At 40.9% G+C, this 18,899-nt stretch overlaps 2 protein-coding genes across 5 annotated transcripts in view; both read right to left on the bottom strand.

Moving 5' to 3' along the window:
* LOC110099870 (epoxide hydrolase A) overlaps nucleotides 1–10,271 on the bottom strand; it is a 24,955-nt gene extending 14,684 nt beyond the window's left edge. Inside the window, exons 1-4 of one of the 2 annotated variants that reach the window (XM_020827171.2) lie at nucleotides 9,888–10,269; nucleotides 9,612–9,794; nucleotides 9,122–9,360; nucleotides 6,802–7,295 (exon numbers count right to left, since the gene is read on the bottom strand). In XM_020827171.2, the coding sequence (XP_020682830.2) occupies nucleotides 7,049–7,295; nucleotides 9,122–9,360; nucleotides 9,612–9,794; nucleotides 9,888–10,175 (957 nt within the window). In that variant the 5' untranslated portion in view covers nucleotides 10,176–10,269 and the 3' untranslated portion in view covers nucleotides 6,802–7,048. Of the gene's footprint in view, nucleotides 1–6,801; nucleotides 7,296–9,121; nucleotides 9,361–9,611; nucleotides 9,795–9,887 lie in introns of those variants that run through there. The other variant, XM_020827172.2, reaches the window with a different exon arrangement.
* LOC110099869 (epoxide hydrolase A) lies at nucleotides 323–13,780 on the bottom strand. 3 transcript variants are annotated; one of them, XM_020827169.2, is made up of 4 exons: nucleotides 13,478–13,780; nucleotides 13,189–13,371; nucleotides 911–1,194; nucleotides 323–839 (listed from the first exon to the last, which is right to left on the bottom strand). In XM_020827169.2, exons 1-4 carry the CDS (start codon nucleotides 13,763–13,765, stop codon nucleotides 593–595), a joined length of 1,002 nt encoding a protein of 333 aa, XP_020682828.1. In that variant the 5' UTR covers nucleotides 13,766–13,780; the 3' UTR covers nucleotides 323–592. The 3 variants fall into 3 exon arrangements, with proteins under 3 accessions (XP_020682828.1, XP_028550109.1, XP_028550110.1); XM_028694276.1 differs by lacking the exons at nucleotides 13,189–13,371; nucleotides 13,478–13,780 and adding exons at nucleotides 1,364–1,546; nucleotides 1,654–2,026; XM_028694277.1 differs by lacking the exons at nucleotides 13,189–13,371; nucleotides 13,478–13,780 and adding exons at nucleotides 1,364–1,546; nucleotides 1,654–2,025 and having other exon boundaries at nucleotides 911–1,152.
* Between the last annotated feature and the right edge of the window lie 5,119 nt (nucleotides 13,781–18,899).

Raw genomic sequence — 18,899 nt, 5'->3', positions numbered from 1 at the left:
AAGAAGAAAAAAGAAGAGGAGAGAGAAGAACATAGAGAAGAGTTTTCAGGTCATTTTTGTCTGTCATCTCTTTCACAAGAATTGTTCTAAGCATTGTAAGTAACTATCCTCTTATTTTTGTTTTTGATGATTTTGATTAATTTCTATAGATTTATTTTTTCTAAATATGCCAAAAATGCATCATCTCTTCATTTTGTAAGCTTTCATAATATAGAATCAATCATTTTGAATGATATGATATGATTTTATTGTATTTTTGCTCGTTAAATATGTTTATGAAATTTTTTTGAAAATATGAGTAGAAAAAAATGCAAATTGGAAATGATTATCAAAAGGTCCTTTCAAGTGTCCGTAACATTGCACTGAAAATAAGAGAGTAAAAGAAACAGAGATTATCAAATAGTCCTTCAACTATAAGATACCAAGCTAGCTTCCTGATAGAATTCACAAAGCCCAACAGGAACTTCTTATTGACATCACAATGCTGCTACTAGCCATGCACTAAGTTCTTATCCGATTAATTACTGTAATAGTTTGTTACTTTACTCAGAACTGAAAAAGTTGATCAGCAAACAGTGAGCTGAAGGATCAATTAAAATTTCTGGATGAATTCGTATATGTAGTTCGAGATCTCTTCAGGCCTTTCCTGATTTATGAAGTGGGCAACTCCTTCCATCACAATAACATCTTGAAGGAAAGGAACATCTCTTCTGAAGCCACCTTTGTGAATGTAATCCTTCACGCCAACAAAATGGTAGGCCAGATCTTGATCTCCTACAATGAACTTCGTGGGTACTTTAATTTGAATATCATCCCAGGGTGCACTGAGTTCCCAGTTCCTGAACAATAAAATGGAAATATTTGAGCCAACTAGATCTGAATGTAAAGTTTAGAAGCAGAACAAGCTTACTTGTCCATGTTTCTGTAGTAGTTGAGTCCACCTGCAAAGCCTGTCTTGATAAATTTGCTTGCAAAGTAGTTGATATCGTCTTCAGAAAGCCAGGAAGGTAAGGTAATGTCTTTGTTGGCTCTTCGTTCAAATTCCTTCCCCTTTGGTATGATAAGAGGCCCTGGATTTCGAGATGTCAGGAACCTCTTCATAAGGAATTCTGTATCAACTTGTGCAAACTGAGCTTCAACTTCTCCAGGTTCCTGATATGCAGTTATGTATAAGGTGCGATTATGAAGAAGAAGCTGGCAAAGGATTTCAAAAGGCTCTGTTTAATTTATTAGAAAGGACTGTAATTTGGAAGTAAGATCAGAGCTTAAATAATCCCAACTTGATTTAACCAAAGACCACAAAAGGCCAGCTTTTGATATATTAACGCATCAAATGAACAATTGAAAAACAGACTGAAGAGACCTGGAATCTGGAAACGTAGAAATCGAAGCCGTAGATCTTCCTCAAGGTGTCGGTTCGCCACAGACCCTGCTTCCTAGGGAGGAATGGTACGCTCAAGTTCACTAGCGCTTTAACCTTATCGGGCCTGAAAACGCATAGATTCCAAGCTACAATCGCACCCCAGTCATGACCGACCACGAATACCTTCAAATTAAATATATTTTCTCATTCTTAAATAAAAATAATTAAAAAAAAAAGTATTTTGAAATTGATGAACAGATGAGAGAAGAGGTTGAACGTTCTGGTCATACCTGCTCTTGGCCGAGAGAGTCGATGAGGGCGACGAGGTCACCAACGAGGTGGAAGATTGAATAGGCGGAAACGTCGGTCGGTGCTTCGGTGTCTCCATAGCCGCGGAGGTCGGGGGCGACAGCGCGGTAGCCGCGGGCGGCGAGGGATAGTATCTGGTGGCGCCACGAATACCAGAGCTCTGGGAATCCGTGGAGGAAGAGCACTACCGGCCCTTCTCCCTTCTCCGCCAAATGCATCTTTATTCCGTTCACCTCCACCATCCTGTGTTCTATCCCTTCTCTCTCCATCTCTCTCTCTCTCTCTCTCTCTCTGCAGTTGCGTAGCTTAAGGAATTTCTTCTAAAGCCTTCCGCCCTTACGTGAATCTCGTGTAATCCTTCCTATACATAATTTAAATCAGGTTTTCTTTTCCGAGGGCATCTCCAACCGAAAAATTCTTTTTTTTTTCTTTACTCTAAAATATAATAATTTATCTCCATTTAAATTCCATTTCTTAACTTTAAAAAATTATTATTTATAATTTTCACATTTTTTATATTTATATATTAACACAAAAATTGACGTTTGTTTGGCATCACACTGTTTGTCTCTGGAATTTTAGAGTACGATTTAAAATTCAAATAGAAATGTTGTGTCTTGGAATATTCGTTGCGGTAGAAAAATATGAAGTTTAACATCTTAGCATTGTACGAAAATTCAGCACACAAGCAGAATATATAGAGGGTGTATCATTCATAAAAGACACTAGAGTTTTTACGTGGAAACCCCTGAGAAAGAGGAAAAAACCACGGGGCATGACCCAGTTTGAAAGAATCTACTAGTATTTGCAGTCGATTACAAATGGGATCCTTCTTAGGGAGAAGGCCTTGGCTTGATGGTACAAATGTACATCATATAGAGCGCATTACATGGTGAGAGTTACAATAATCAACATAGACATGTTTGTTTAGTCAGCAGGACCATAATTGATAAGATAGAGGTCGAAAAGATCGTAGTTGAAAGGAGACCGGGGTCAGAAAGACTGTTGTCTGGTGATGGAGGTCAAAACGACCATAATAGGTGACAGAGGTTGGAAGGATCGTAGTCGGCATGATACAGGAGTCTGAAAGATCGTAGTTGGCAGGAGATCGGGGTTTGAAAGACCTGTGTCTGGTGATGGAGGTTGGAATGACCATAGTAGGCGACGGAGGTCGGAAGGACCTTAGTCGGCAGGAGACCGGGGTCTAAAAGATCGTTGTAGTAGGGCTATACTTTGGTAGAACTCTAGGCTTCAGGTGGTGGCCCAGTAGAGATCTGGGCCTCGAGTGGTGGTCCAGTAGAAGTCCAGGCCTCATGCGGTGGTCCGGTTGAGCTCAGATCATCAAGTGGTGGTCCGGGATAGGTGAGGGTCTCAAGTGGTGGTCTGACAGAGCTCAGGACTTCAAGTGGTGATTCGGCGGAGCAACAATGTCAGACGGTGATTCGGCGAAGGTGAGGGCTTGAATTGGTGGTCCGGTCAAGCTTAGAGCTTCAAGTGGTGGACCGGCAGAGTTAATGACATCAAGCGGTGGTTTGGTGGAGGTGGTAAGGGCCTCAAGTGGTGGTCTAGTGGAAGTCAGGTCCTCAAGTGGTGGTATGGTAGAATTCTAGGCCTCAAGTGGTGGTCCAGCAGAAGTCCGGGCCTTAGGTGGTGGCCTAGTGGAGCATAGAGCCTTAAGTGGTGGTCCGGTGGAGCAAGGGCGACAGGTGGTGATCCGGTGGAGGTGAGGGCCTGAATTGGTGGTCCGGCGGAGCTTAGAGCTTCAAGTGGTGGTCCGACAGAGCAATGACATCAAGCAATGGTCTGGCGGAGGTAAGGGCCTCAAGTGGTGGTTCGGTAGAAGTCTAAGCCTTAGATGGTGGCCTAGTGGAGCACAGAGCCTTAAGTGATGGTCCGGTGGAGCAAGGGCGACAGATGGTGATCCGACGGAGGTGAGGGCCTTAAGTGTTGGTTTGAGAGAAGTCTGTGCCTCAGGTGATGGCCTGGTGGATATCAGAACCTTAAGTGGTGGTCCGGTGGAGCAACGACTTCAGATGGTGGTCCGGCGAAGGTGAGGGCCTTAAGTGGTGGTCCAACAGAGCAACGACATCAAGCGATGGTCCGGTGGAGGTGAGGGATTAAAGCGGTGGTCCGGCGGAACTCCGACATCAGGCGGTGGTCTGGCGGAGGTGAGGGCCTCTGGCAGTGGTCCGGCGAGGGTGAGGGCCTCAGGTGGTGGTCCGGCGGAGCAACGATGACAGGCAGTGGTCCGGCGGAACTCAGGCGCTGGTCGAGGAGGAGCTTCTTTCTTCTCTTTATTCTCTTCTTGCTTGGGTCCCCTTTCAAGAGAAATGAGGGGTCTATTTATAGATTTTTGGAGTGGCATGACCCGTAAAATAGGTGAGAGATCAAGGGTAAATGGTGAGTGGTTGGATGGACGGCCGATGTTGAATCCCTTGATCATAGACCATTTGATGGACATTTGATGTCTTAGTGATGTTGTAATTCAATAATTTTGGGCTCGTTGGATTCGTCTCGTCGAGCCACTCGATTCGACTTTAAGCATGTCATGTTTGGAAACCGTTTGGTAATCCAAATTGTGGTTCAAACCCTCCAACAACGCTTCGGACTTGATTTGAACCTATTTGGGGGATTGAGTCGAATTTGGTGTCGTTGGGTTCGTTTTTCCGAGACGTTCAGTTTGACTATAAGTTTGCTGAAACCTGAGTTCAGATGGTCCCAATTTTAATTTCAGAAGTTTCCAACTTGATTTTGCCTTGAGATTCGTGCCCGATCAAGATAATTTTTTGATGACGTATCAATAACGAATGACGGACGGCATCACCATATACAATTATGTTGAAGATGCTTAGAGTTTATTAATCCTGGCCAAAAATATGTTCAAGTTGACTTGTTTGAATTTTTGTCTGTTTTTTCGAAAGTTTTTTCTATCTTCACCTCTTTTTTTCCCTCTCTACGCAGTTGTGTGGCTCCAGGAATTTCTTCTAAAGCCTTCTGTCCTTGCGTGAATCTCGCGCCATCCTTGCTATACATAATTTAAGTTTTCTCTTAGTATGGCATCTCTAATAAAAAAATTCGTTTCTTACTACAAAATACAGTAACACTTTAAAATATCATAATTTTTTTCCAACCTAATTCCATTTCTTAACATAAAAAAAAAAGAATATTATGTATATTCTTTCACATTTTTTTTAATTTCTTAACACAAAAAAATGGAATCAATTTGATGTTGCACTATTCACCTCTCACATTTTTTTTATTATACGATTATTTAGGTAATTTGTCCCATTTAATATATTTTTTAGTCTTTATTACAAGAGATTTTTCAAAAAATTGCCTCACCTGAAAGTTTTAAAATACTATATTCTTTTGACAATTGCCCCATGTATAATTAAATATATTGTATAAAGATATTATTGTTAGGAAATGATGAACCAAATATAAACAGAAATAGTAAATCAAAATTTGTTTAATAATCTTAGAATTTATTAATCCTAGCCAAAAACCGGTCTGATCGAATCCCACCAGGGGACGCTACTTCCTTGGACCCCCAACATATCTGTCAATAGTTACTTATAAGTTTGTCCCCCCCCTGAAATTATGATTGGTTTCGCCCCTAATTACAGACGGCATAACACTCTATGCAATTCGGTGGAGATGATCTTAGAGTTTATTAATCCTAGCAAAAAATGCGATCAAATTCACTTCTTTGAACTTTTAATTTTTTTTGGAAAGGTTTTAAAGATATTTTCTATTTTTCTTTAGTCTCTTCCTTCAAGGAGAGATTATTACATACCAAGTATAAGTTTCAATAAGAGAATCGTATGAATTTTATGAGAATATACAATAAATATATAATTTTATAATTCAAATGATTCTATCATCAAGATTCCTAACGTAATAATTTATGCCGTCAAAAGGAGAGATTATTAGGTGCGGAGTGCGGACGGGGAGAATCGTCCGCACAAGCCTTACTCCAAGCTAGGTACCGGCACTCGGTACCGTTGGGTACCGCTAGATACTCATATTTGTGCAGACGGTGCACACTCCGCACCTAATAATTTTTCCGTCAAGAGAGGGAAGAAAGCCTTCGTTAATCATGTGATTTGTACTTGCTTCTATCCTTTCCAAAGATTAGTAGAAGTTTTTGACATTTATTATATGGTGTCCTTGTTCTTTCCCAGCACGGGGCCACGATCTTACTATTTTCTTATTCTTTTCAAGCTATTAAAAAATAATCGACTGATTGGAGAGTTGAATTTATTGTATTGATTTATAGATGTGCAAACGAGTCAAGCTGACTCGCAAGTCTACTCGAGCTTGACCCAATAACGAGTTCAAGAGCTGAGTTTATCGAGTTTTGAGCTCGAGCAGATTTACGAGCTTGTTGGATAATAAAGCTTGAGTTCAATTGAGTCGCTGCTCGATTAGTTGACTTGTTGAGCGGCTGAAATGCGGAAAGCGGAGCCCGAAACCAAAATCGGAAGTGAACGTCTGCCTAATCTTCTTACGCCTAATGAGTTGGCTGGCGAGCCTGCATCCATTGACACGAGCCGTGCTCGAGCATGCCATTTGAATTTGAGTTAAGCATAACTCAAGCTCGACTCAACTCGTTTATACCCCTAGTTGATGCACATGATTGATCTTTAGGATCTGCTTGTATAAATGATGGCGACGCTACCATTGCACAAGTTTGATAAAAAAATTTTGGTTGGATGGAGGGTCTTCACATTTAGCGCTATCATTGCAGGCTGAAAAGTAAAATAATAAAAAAATTGTTCCGAATAGATTATTTAGATAAATTTTCAATAAGCATTTGACTAGGATAAAAATTAAGCCAAGGAAATTAAGAAGATGATAGGTAATGACTAGATTTAGGCTTCATTTAGGATGACTTTTTTTTAATGCTTCTTAAAACAACTTTTTAGTATAAAACTTTTAATTTTTAAGAGAAAGTTGCTTTAAGAAGCATTAAAAAAGCCACTCCAAATGAAACGTTAATCTTCAATAACTATATTCTTAAAGAAAAAACCATCAAACGGGGAAGCTTAATATAACTAAAAAACTCATTCTAAAAAAACCATTTGGTACACAAATTTTATAAGAAAGATTTTATCGCCAAGCTGATATATCCACAAATCATGGCATTTTCTTATACCATTAGGTCCACAAATGTTTCATCACATGGCATTAAAAGGCAAAACAAATCAAATTTTGATCTGAGCTTGTCCATGCAGAGAAGTTAATCATGCTGATCATTTTTTACAACAATTAAGAGCTCTAAATCGATCACAAAGGTTTGATCAGATGGCCATGAGTGAGCTTATTAAGCTTTAAAAATAGCACAAGTTTACCAACGATCATTGATCAGAATGATCAGAATTTCTTGATGAATTCATAAATGTAGTGAGATATTTCTTCAGGTTTTTCCTGGTTTATGAAGTGCCCAACACCTTTCATTAAAACAGAATCTTCAAGCAATGGAACATCTCTCTTTAAGCCACCTGTCTCTATGTAGTCCTTTAAGCCTATGAAATGATAAGTTAGATCTTGATCCCCTAGAATGAGCTTTGTGGGTACTTTTATTTGAATCCCAGTCCACGCTGCAGTGAGTTCCCAGTTCCTGCAGTACAGCAGCACCGATGGGTACAAGAGATGGAATTTAACGCCAAGAGTTCAGAAGGAAAGTCGTCATAAATACTGAAAAATGAAAACAATAAAAGTTTTCTACTCATGGCTACAAGAAGTAAGATTACTATTGTTAGAACAAACGTCCACATCAGCATTTAATATTGCTGACATGGCATTTATGTACGGAGCTTTCAAGATCTTGCACCTCTTGTTAAACAACCTGTCTTATATGTTCTTCTATAAATACTTATCTGTGTAATGAGATAACATATGGAATAGAATTATTTTCTTTTACTTGTTCGTTTGTTTCTCTGCTCTCTTAGAATTGAGTTCTTGCTCCTCCAGTCAAGAACTCTGTTGACTATTAAGGGATCCAATTGTGAACCCTTTGAGAAAATAAAATTAAATTCTTAAATATCGATGTGCCTTTTGATGTAATGTTTAGAATTTCATTAGAATCTATAAAATTAAACGGGCTAATATTGGAGCCTCATAGGGTAATAAGTTACACCAAGGAGACAAAATCATAAATCTAATAGGCTAAAACGAATAATATCTCGATGGTTGAGAGTTTTAGTTATTATACATGGTATCAGAGCTACACAAAAGCCAAAAGATAGGAGCTCTATCTTTTTAGAATGCTATCTACCCGATGGATAATTGTGGGCTAAGGAAACTAAAGAAGACGTTAATTAGTTAAGTGAGGGAGATTTTGCAACTCCTTAAGAAAATAAAGTTAAACCCTTTAATGTAAACATGCTCGTACATTTAATGATGTAATGATCAAAATTTCATCAGAAACTTTAGGGTTTAGGCAGAGAAGGCATCAATTGAACATTGTTTCGGTGAAAAGTGGTCATCAAGTTTTGTTTCTGTAGTGTTATAGGGAGAGGAAGCTATTTATCAACTACTCAGAGGTAGGTTAGTATTCCCCATGATGAGATTCATAGGAACTATCCCAAAAATGCCCTAAAATTCTCTATTGTGCTTCAAGTGCTTGATCTAATATCATTTGAAGTTGAAAAGGGCCACTTAGTGTCGTTGGGATCTTCTCATCAATACGCTTAGTTTGACTATGAGCTTGTTGAAATCAGTGCTAGGATGATTCTGAATTTAACTATAGAAGTTCCAATTTAAAAAATGCATTGAGATTTGTGTACAATCAAAATAATTTTTTAATGATGCATCAACTCGTGTCGTAGTTTGCCTACCATCTACTTGATTTATCAACTTTGAGGTCACTACGCGAATTTGGTCAGATGGAAATTTTTGGATCTAAAAAAAGAAGGCTAATCTATAACACACATTATCATAAGTCCTAAGTGGTCCACACATCCATAGATCATGCAATTTCAACACACTCGTTGCTCCCATTGTCTAATGTGACACTTGTGTTAGTGCTCATCTTAGAGTTTGCCATTTGTTGTCTCTAATGTGCATCACCTGATTGTTGATTTTTTTTTCCTCAAGAGTTTAACGGTCTGTATGTTGGGAATATCTATGAGGTTTGAGATTTATTTGAGCACACACACGACTAGTTCACTTAAAATAGGTAATTGAAAAAAAAAAAAAGTTGATTTGGACAAATTCATTGGTGCTGGACTTAAGCTTCGTTGGGGAGATTTTCTTACGGCTTCTTAAAGCAACTTTTTAGTAAAAAATTCATTTATTTTACTAGAAAGTGGCTTTAAAAAGTAGTAAGAAAGTCGTCCCAAACGAAACCTTAATCTCCCTGACTTGTCTAAATCACAACTTGATATAAATATGGACTAACATATACAGCATTTTGATATCAATTAATGGAACATAATAACATACCTGTTCATGTTGCGGTAATAGTTGATTCCACCTGCAAAACCTGTCTTACTGAATTTGCTTGCAAAGTAGTTGATATCATTTTCAGAAAGCCAAGAAGGCAAGGTGATTTCTTCACCAAGTCCTCCAGGAAACCCTTTCTCTGGTATAAACAGAGCCTGCGGGCTGAACGATGTTAACAAAATCTTCATGAGGAGTGTGGTATCAACTTGGGCAAACTGAGCTTCAACTTCTCCAGGCTCCTGATCGAGTTACAATTATGCGGTTGGTATTACAGAAGTTTTGAAAGCCCAAAGAATGGGATAGTTTAAGGATGTGAAAATTCATAGAATATTTGAATTAATAGTGTATACCAAATCTTATTTATAGCCAAAAAACCCCAAGTATGATAATTTCGAAACTTTAAACAATTATCAGTAAAAATATAGAAGGGGGCAAACAATGAAAGCTTACAGAATTCTAATCCATAGAGAAGCAGAGAAAGTGAAGAAACCTGGAATCTGGAAATGTAAAAATCGTTGCCGTAGGTCGCCCTTAAGCCATCAACCGGCCTCACAGCAGGATTTCGGGGCATGTACGGGACGCCAAGGTTCACCAGAGCCTTAACCTTGTCAGGCCGGAAAGCGCAAAGAGTCCAAGCCACGAGAGCTCCCCAGTCATGCCCCACCACAAACACCTTCAGTTAATTCCAAAAATCGATTTTTTTATTTTCTTCTTTCCCAAAATCATTTTTTTTAATCAGGAAGGAGGGCTCTATGAGTTGCCAAACCTGGTCTTGGCCGAGAGAATCAATCAGGGCGACGATGTCGCCGACGATGTGGAAGATGGAGTAGGCAGCGATGTCTGGCGGAGCCTCCGTATCGCCGAAGCCGCGGAGGTCAGGGGCGACGGCACGGTAGCCGCGGGCTGCGAGAAAGAGTATCTGGTGGCGCCAGGAATACCAGAGCTCCGGGAAACCGTGGAGGAAGAGAACCACCGGCCCCTCTCCCTTCTCTGCTACATGCATCCTTATTCCGTTCACCTCAACTGTCCTGTGCTCAATCCCTTCCTGCTCCATCTCCGTGTCTCTCTATCTCGCTCTCTGTTTTCGCTCCCCGCAGACTTCAGTTTAGGAGAAATTATTAGGTGCGGAGTGATTCCGGAAACTAATACTAATGCGCCACATCACGACTTTCAATTTTGGATTTTATTCGGCGGCGTCTACTTTGCGGGATTGGAAGGGGTCCATAAGGCGGATTTGGTGAATTTTATCAATTTTATTATTTTCCCGTACGTTAGGGGTGTCAATTATTGTCCCAATCCGAACTAGGATCGACCCATTTCTTGGGTTCGGGTTTAAATTTTAGGCATGTTTTAAAAAATGGGTCTGATCCGGGTCAACTCGGCAACTCGAAATTGACCCGTTTAAAACACGGATGCGTTCAAATCTAACTCGAGATAGGCATTTTGCTCCGCCTATTTTAATTTTTACCGTGCGTGGGACGGTGGGAGGGGAAACGAGGGATTGATCAGATTGAACGTCGGTCATGTCATCTGGGTCCAGTGGGACAGTGGGAGGGAATCAAGGCCTCAACTCCCAAGGGATTTTGGACGTCGTCTGGTCCGCCTAGCCAGCCGTTCGCATCGGGCCAACCATCGCAGGTTCGCTTCCGGCTCCTCCGCGGGACCGCGAGTCCGCGATCACTTCGTCGAGACGTCGACGTCGTCGAGTTGCTTGCACCGTCGGTCCCCTCCTAGCCTCCTACACGTCAGTCCGCTCCAAGTCCTCCACTAGTCCCTATGCGGCGCGTGCGGCTTAACATGCGGAATTGTGGAGAGGAAATCCAGATCAATTCAGGTTTGCGGGTCGTGTCGGGTCGGGTCAACCCGATAACTAGTGCGGGTCGGGTTCAGGTTGTATGTTCTGACCCGTCTAGCTAAATGGGTCGGGTTCGGATCAACCTGTTTACGCCCGGGTCAACTCTGATTGGACCCGAACCCAACCCGTTGACCTGAATTGACACCCCTACCCTACGTAACATCTAAGTTTCATTGGCCGACTATAAATATTTAAAAAATTAGTTGAAAATTACTTTATAAAAATCGATTTTTTTAAAGTTACAGTACTAAAAAATTGACAATAGCTTTTTGTTTTTAGCTATTCGATCAGCAAGTTTGATTGCCATTATTTTGGTTGTAAGTATTGAAATTAAATTTTCAGCACGTTTTAAGTATAATATAAAGTAAAATGTTTTATTTGAAATATTTTGTTATTATTTTTAATTCTTTATTTTATATTTGATCAAATAAAAATGATCACATTGTTATGCAGAATTTCAAAAATTAAGAATAAAGAATGATACAAATCTATTTTTATGTATTTTATCAAAAGTTAGAATAAAGGTGGAGAGTTCATTATGTCTAACTATTAGGACTTAAAGACATTACTTAACTGTTTACTATATCTAGAATGTTCAATAGGTATAATTGTAATTAAGCTCAAATGCATTAGCTCTGTCTCTATATAACTCAAACTCTGTATGTAAACAGCAACTGAAAATATACGAAAGTATTCTCTGTTTCTCTGTTCTCCTTTCTTCTCTTATACTTCTTCACTAACAAATTAATTGTGAACATTACATATGCTTTGTATAGGAGGCATGCATTTTTAAACTATTACCGCATGTATCAACCTGAAAAAAAAAAAGTATTTTAAAATATAAAATTTTAAAATTTTGTTTGAATTGGATCACTTCTACGATGTACTTGTGGACGCTGTGGCACTAGATTTGAGAGCATAGCAACACTAGAAAATGTTGTTGCGGTGTTTGAGTCTTTGCACAACAGTAATTCTTGATTTGAAATGTAGCGCTTGGCGCTGGGTGTGACGCTGTGGCGCTAGGACACTTATAGTGTTTATATATTTTTTATTATAAATATCCCTGCCACTGCCTCCCTTGTTATCTTGCTCCGGACGAAATAAGAGGAGGAACAGAAGGAAAAGCAAGAAGAAGAAAAAAGAAGAGGAGAGAGAAGAACATAGAGAAGAGTTTTCAGGTCATTTTTGTCTGTCATCTCTTTCACAAGAATTGTTCTAAGCATTGTAAGTAACTATCCTCTTATTTTTGTTTTTGATGATTTTGATTAATTTCTATAGATTTATTTTTTCTAAATATGCCAAAAATGCATCATCTCTTCATTTTGTAAGCTTTCATAATATAGAATCAATCATTTTGAATGATATGATATGATTTTATTATATTTTTGCTGGTTAAATATGTTTATGAAATTTTTTTGAAAATATGAGTAGAAAAAAATGCAAATTGGAAATGATTATCAAAAGGTCCTTTCAAGTGTCCGTAACATTGCACTGAAAATAAGAGAGTAAAAGAAACAGAGATTATCAAATAGTCCTTCAACTATAAGATACCAAGCTAGCTTCCTGATAGAATTCACAAAGCCCAACAGGAACTTCTTATTGACATCACAATGCTGCTACTAGCCATGCACTAAGTTCTTATCCGATTAATTACTGTAATAGTTTGTTACTTTACTCAGAACGGAAAAAGTTGATCAACAAACAGTGAGCTGAAGGATCAATTAAAATTTCTGGATGAATTCGTATATGTAGTTCGAGATCTCTTCAGGCCTTTCCTGATTTATGAAGTGGGCAACTCCTTCCATCACAATAACATCTTGAAGGAAAGGAACATCTCTTCTGAAGCCACCTTTGTGAATGTAATCCTTCACGCCAACAAAATGGTAGGCCAGATCTTGATCTCCTACAATGAACTTCGTGGGTACTTTAATTTGAATATCATCCCAGGGTGCACTGAGTTCCCAGTTCCTGAACAATAAAATGGAAATATTTGAGCCAACTAGATCTGAATGTAAAGTTTAGAAGCAGAACAAGCTTACTTGTCCATGTTTCTGTAGTAGTAGCTTAAATAATCCCAACTTGATTTAACCAAAGACCACGAAAGGCCAGCTTTTGATATATTAACGCATCAAATTGTTTGAACAATTGAAAAACAGAGCCAGAAGATTCTACATTATTGAAGTTCCAATTCTGAACAAGAGACTGAAGAGACCTGGAATCTGGAAACGTAGAAATCGTCGCCGTAGATCTTCCTCAAGGTGTCTGTTCGCCACAGACCCTGGTTCCTAGGCAGGAACGGTACGCTCAAGTTCACTAGCGCTTTAACCTTATCGGGCCTGAAAATGCATAGATTCCAAGCTACAATCGCACCCCAGTCATGACCGACCACGAATACCTTCAAATTAAATATCTTTTCTCATTCTTAAATAAAAATAATTAAAAAAAAAGTATTTTGAAGGTGATGAACAGAGGAGAGAAGAGGTTGAAGGTTCTGGTCATACCTGCTCTTGGCCGAGAGAGTCGATGAGGGAGACGAGGTCACCAACGAGGTGGAAGATTGAATAGGCGGAAACGTCGGTCGGCGCTTCGGTGTCTCCATAGCCGCGGAGGTCGGGGGCGACAGCGCGGTAGCCGCGGGCGGCGAGGGATAGTATCTGGTGGCGCCACGAATACCAGAGCTCTGGGAATCCGTGGAGGAAGAGCACCACCGGCCCTTCTCCCTTCTCCGCCAAATGCATCTTTATTCCGTTCACCTCCACCATCCTGTGTTCTATCCCTTCTCTCTCCATCTCTCTCTCTCTCTCTCTCTCTCTCTCTGCAGTTGCGTAGCTTAAGGAATTTCTTCTAAAGCCTTCCGCCCTTACGTGAATCTCGTGTAAATCCTTCCTATACATAATTTAAATCAGGTTTCCTTTTCTGAGGGCATCTCGAACCGAAAAATTCTTTTTTTTTTTTGTTTACTCTAAAATATAATAATTTCTCTCCATTTAAATTCCTTTTCTTAACTTTAAAAAATTATTATTTATAATTTTCACATTTTTATATTTATATATTAACACAAAAATTGATGTTTGTTTGGCATTACACTGTTTATCTCTCGAATTTTAGAGTACGATTTAACATTCAAATAGAAATGTTGTGTCTTGGAATATTCGCTGCGGTAGAAAAATATGAAGTTTAACATCTTAGCATTGTACGAAAATTCAGCACACAAGCAGAATATATAGAGGGTGTAGCATTCATAAAAGACACTAGAGTTTTTACGTGGAAACCCCTGAGAAAGAGGAAAAAACCACGGGGCATGACCCAGTTTGAAAGAATCTACTAGTATTTGCAGTCGATTACAAATGGGATCCTTCTTAGGGAGAAGGCCTTGGCTTGATGGTACAAATGTACATCATATAGAGCGCATTACATGGTGGAGTTACAATAATCAACATAGACATGTTTGTCTAGTCAGCAAGATCATAGTTGATAAGATAGAGGTCGAAAAGATCGTAGTTGACAGGAGACCGGGGTCAGAAAGACCGTTGTCTGGTGATGGATGTCAGACCGACCATAATATGTGATAGATGTTGGAAGGATCATAGTCGGCAGGAGACAGGAGTCTGAAAGCCGTAGTTGGCAGGAGACCGGGGTCTGAAAGACCTTTGTCAAGTGATGGAGGTTGGAATGACCATAGTAGGCGACGGAGGTCGGAAGGATCTTAGTCGGCAGAAGACCGGGGTCTAAAAGATCGTTGTAGTAGGGCTATACTTTGGTAGAACTCTGGGATTCAGGTGGTGGCCCAGTAGAAGTCCGAGCCTCGAGTGGTGGTCCGGTAGAAGTCCGGATCTCATGTGGTGGTCCGGTTGAGCTCAGAGCATCAAGTGGTGGTCCAGGAGAGGTGAGGGCCTCAAGTGGTGGTCCGACGGAGCTCAGGACTTCAAGTGGTGATTCGACGGAGCAACGATGTCAGGCGGTGATCCGATGAAGGTGAGGGCCTGAATTGGTGGTCTGGCGAAGCTTAGAGCTTCAAGTGGTGGTCCGACAAAGCAATGACATCAAGCGGTGGTCTAGCGGAGGTGAGGGCCTCAAGTGGTGGTCCAACGGAGGTTAGGGCCTCAAGTGGTGGTATGGCAGAATTCTGGGCCTCAAGTGGTGGTCCGGCAGAAGTCTAGGCCTTAGGTGGTGGCCTAGTGGAGCACAGAGCCTTAAGTGGTGGTCTGGTGGAGCAAGGGCGACAGGCGGTGATTCGGTGGAGGTGAGGGCCTGAATTGGTGGTTTGGCGGAGCTTAGAGCTTCAAGTGATGGTCCGGCAGAGCAATGACATCAAGCGGTGGTCTGGCGGAGGTAAGGGCCTCAAGTGGTGGTATGACAGAATTCTGGGCCTCAAGTGGTGGTCCGGTAGAAGTTCGAGCCTTAGGTGATGGCCTAGTGGAGCAGTTAGCCTTAAGTGGTGGTCCGGTGGAGCAAGGGTGACAGGCGGTGATCCGGCGGAGGTGAGGGCCTTAAGTGGTGGTTTGACAGAAGTCCGGGCCTCAGGTGATGGCCTGGTGGAGCGCAGAACCTTAAGTGGTGTTCCGGAGGAGCAACGACTTCAGACGGTGGTCCGGCGAAGGTGAGGCCTTAAGTGGTGGTCCGACGGAGCAACGACGTCAGGCGATGGTCCTGTGGAGGTGAGGGATTCAAGCGGTGGTCCGGTGGAGGTGAGGGATTCAAGCGGTGATCCGGCGGAACTCCGATATCAGGCGGTGGCCTGGCAGAGGTGAGGGCCTAAGGCGGTGGTCCTGCGAGGGTGAGGGCCTCAGGTGGTGGTCCGGCGGAGCAACGATGACAGGCAGTGGTCCGGCGGAACTCAGGTGCTGGTCGTGGAGGAGCTTCTTCCTTCTCTTTATTCTCTTCTTGCTTGGGTCCCCTTTCAAGAGAAATGAGGGGTCTATTTATAGATTTTTGGAGTGGCATAACCTGTAAAATAGATGAGAGATCAAGGGTAAATGGTGAGTGGTTGGATGGACGGCCGATGTTGAATCCCTCCCCCCACCCCTCTCTCTCTCCTCCCTCTCGTCCTCTTCCATCTCTAATCTAGTCTATCTCTCTCTCCCTCTCCTCTCTCGTCGCCTTATAAACTTCCTTCCCATCTTTTCCCTCCTCTCTCCCCATCTCTTCTCAACTCCTCGCGCTCTTACTATTCCTCTCTCTCTCTCTCTCTCTCTCTCTCTCTCTCTCTCTCTAACTCTCTCTCTCTTCGCCCCCCCCCCCCCTCAAAGAAATGAGTGGTCTATTTTATAGATTCTTGAGTGATGACCCATAATATGTGAGAGATCAGGGTCAATGGGGAGTGGTTGGATGGACGACCGATATGACCCTTGATCGTGGCCCTTCGTCGACATTTGAATGTCTAATGATGTCGGATTCAACGCTTAGACTGCGTTGGATTTGTCTTGTCGGCCACTCGATTCGACTATAAGCACGTCATGTTTGGAAACCGTTTAGTTACCCAATGTGGTTCGACCTTCAACAAGCGCTTCCAGTCCTTGATGTTTGAACTCATTTGGGTTCGAATTGAGTTGAATTTGGTGTCGTTGGTTTCTTATTTTCGACGATGTTCAGTGTCGACTATAAGTTGCTAAAATTGGAGTTCGGATGGTCCAATTTTAATTTGAAGTTTTCAACTTGATTTTGCTTGAGATTCGTACCGATCAAGATAATTTTTTTAGAACGTATCAATACTATTTGATTTTATTATTATATTATTTTCATCTAATTAATTAAATTTTTATGCTCGCTAAATAGAGCTGGATCGGCCCTTAACACGGAGAAATTATTGGTATGTCACCTGACGTGTTAGGAGCAATGAAAATGTGTCACAATCACCTCATACTCGAATACTTGAGCTTGTACTAAGCTATCAAGCAGATGAGCTAAATACTAGTTTGGTACTTAGTACGTTCACACTACACCCAGTCACGAGTCTACGACCACGAATGTAAGCGTGTAGATATCCTAACCAATAATCTCCCGTGAACACCAGAGATTCCAAGGACGGAGGATTTAGAAGAAATTCCATAACTGCACAACTGCGGAGAGAGAGAAAGAGAGAGATGGAGAGAGAAGGGATAGAACAGGACGTGGAGGTGAACGGAATAAAGATGCATTGCGGAGAAGGGAGAAGGGCCGGTGGTGCTACTCTCCACGATTCCAGAGCTTGGTATTCGTGCGCTACCAGATACTATCCCTCGCGCGCCGCGGCTACCGCGCCGTCGCCCCGACTCCGCGGGCTATGAGACGACCGAGAGCGCCGGCGACATTTCCGCTATTCAATTTCCACCTCGTGGGTGACCTCGTCGCCCTCATCGGACTCTCTCGCCAAGAGCAGGTATGACCAGAACATCAACTCTCTCTCTCCTCTGTTTTCAGCTTCAAAATAACCTTTTTTTTTATTTTTTTATTTAAGAATGAGAAAAGATCTTTATTTGAAGTATTCGTGGTTGGTCATGACTGGGGTGCGATTGTAGCTTGGAACTATGCGTTTTCAGGACCCGATAGGTTAAAGCGCTGTGTGAACTTGAGCGTACCGTTCCTGCCTAGGAAGCAGGTCTGTGGCGAACAGACACCTTGAGGAAGATCTCGGCGATGCATTTCTACGTTTCCAGATTCCAGGTCTCTTCAGTCTCTTGTTCAGAATGTGGAACTTCAATAATATTGTAGAATCTTCTGGCTCTGTTTTTCAATTGTTCAAACAATTTGATGCGTTAATATATCAAGCTGGCCCTTTTGTGGTCTTTGTGTTAAATCAAGTTGGGATTATTTAAGCTCTGATCTACTTCAAATTACAGTTTTCTATAATTAACGCAGCTTTTGAAACCTTTGGCCAGCTTTTCTTCTAATCGCACTTATACATAACTGATATCAGGAATCTGGTGAGTTGAGCTCAGTTTGCCACAAGTAAACTGATTCCTATGAAGGGTTACTACATCTCGAAATCAGGGCCTCTTATTACAAGGGAAGGACATTTGAACGAAGAGCCAACAAAACTTACCTTACCTTCTGGCTTTCTGAAGACGATATCAACTATTTTTCAAGCAAAGTTATCAGACAGCTTTGAAGTGGACTAATACTACAGAAACAGTAAAGTAGCTTGTTCTGCTTCTAACTTTACATTCAGAATCTAGTTGGCTCAATATTTCATTTTAGTGTTCAGGAACTGGGACCAGTGCACCCTGGATGATATTCAGAATTAATACCCACAGCTCATTGTGGAGATCAAGATCTGGCCTACCATTTTGTTGCGTGTAGGATTACATTCACAAAGGGTGGCTTCGAAGAGCATGTTCCTTTCCTTCATAGATGTTATTGTGATGGAAGAGTTGCCACTTCATAAATGCAGAAGGCCTGAAGAGATCTCGACAATATTATACGAATTCATCCAGATTTAATGATCTTCAGCTCTACTGTTTGCTGATCAATTTTTCAGTTCTGAGTAAAGTAACAAACTATTACAGTAATTAATCGGATAAGAACTTAGTGCATAGCTAGTAGCAGCATTGTGAAGTTCAATAAGAAGTTCCTGTTGGGCTTTGTGAATTCTATCAGGAAGCTAGCTTGGTATCTTATGAGATGAGGACTATTGATAATCTCTGTTTCTTTTACTCTTTATTTTGAGTGGCAGATGTTCCGGACACTTGAAAGGACCTTTTGTTATCCATTTCCAATTTTCTACTCATTTTTAACAAATTCCATAACTTATTTACCAGCGAAAATGATATAAATCATATTCATAATATTTCAAAATGATTAATTCTATAGCATACAAAAGTTATATTGATGAAAACTTACAAAATGAAGAGATATACGATTTTTGAACATATTGAAGAAAAAATAAATCTATAGAAATTATCAAAAGTCAATCAAAGACAAACAAGTAAGGAGGAAATTACTTAC

This window comes from Dendrobium catenatum, unplaced genomic scaffold, assembly GCF_001605985.2.
Source record: "Dendrobium catenatum unplaced genomic scaffold, ASM160598v2 fragScaff_scaffold_437, whole genome shotgun sequence".
In the NCBI taxonomy this organism is placed as follows: Eukaryota; Viridiplantae; Streptophyta; class Magnoliopsida; order Asparagales; family Orchidaceae; genus Dendrobium; species Dendrobium catenatum.
Note: the sequence above shows the minus strand (reverse complement) of the source record. Positions and strands in the feature narration are given on the sequence as shown.

Bases quoted from the DNA above. Each gene is read 5' to 3' on its own strand.
- LOC110099869 (XM_020827169.2), bottom strand. From the start codon at position 13,765: ATGGAGAGAGAAGGGATAGAACACAGGATGGTGGAGGTGAACGGAATA. The intron at 13,372-13,477 runs GTATGACCAGAA...TTTAATTTGAAG, and splicing joins ACTCTCTCGGCCAAGAGCAG to GTATTCGTGGTCGGTCATGA. The intron at 1,195-13,188 runs GTCTCTTCAGTC...ATCCTTTGCCAG, and splicing joins TCTACGTTTCCAGATTCCAG to CTTCTTCTTCATAATCGCAC.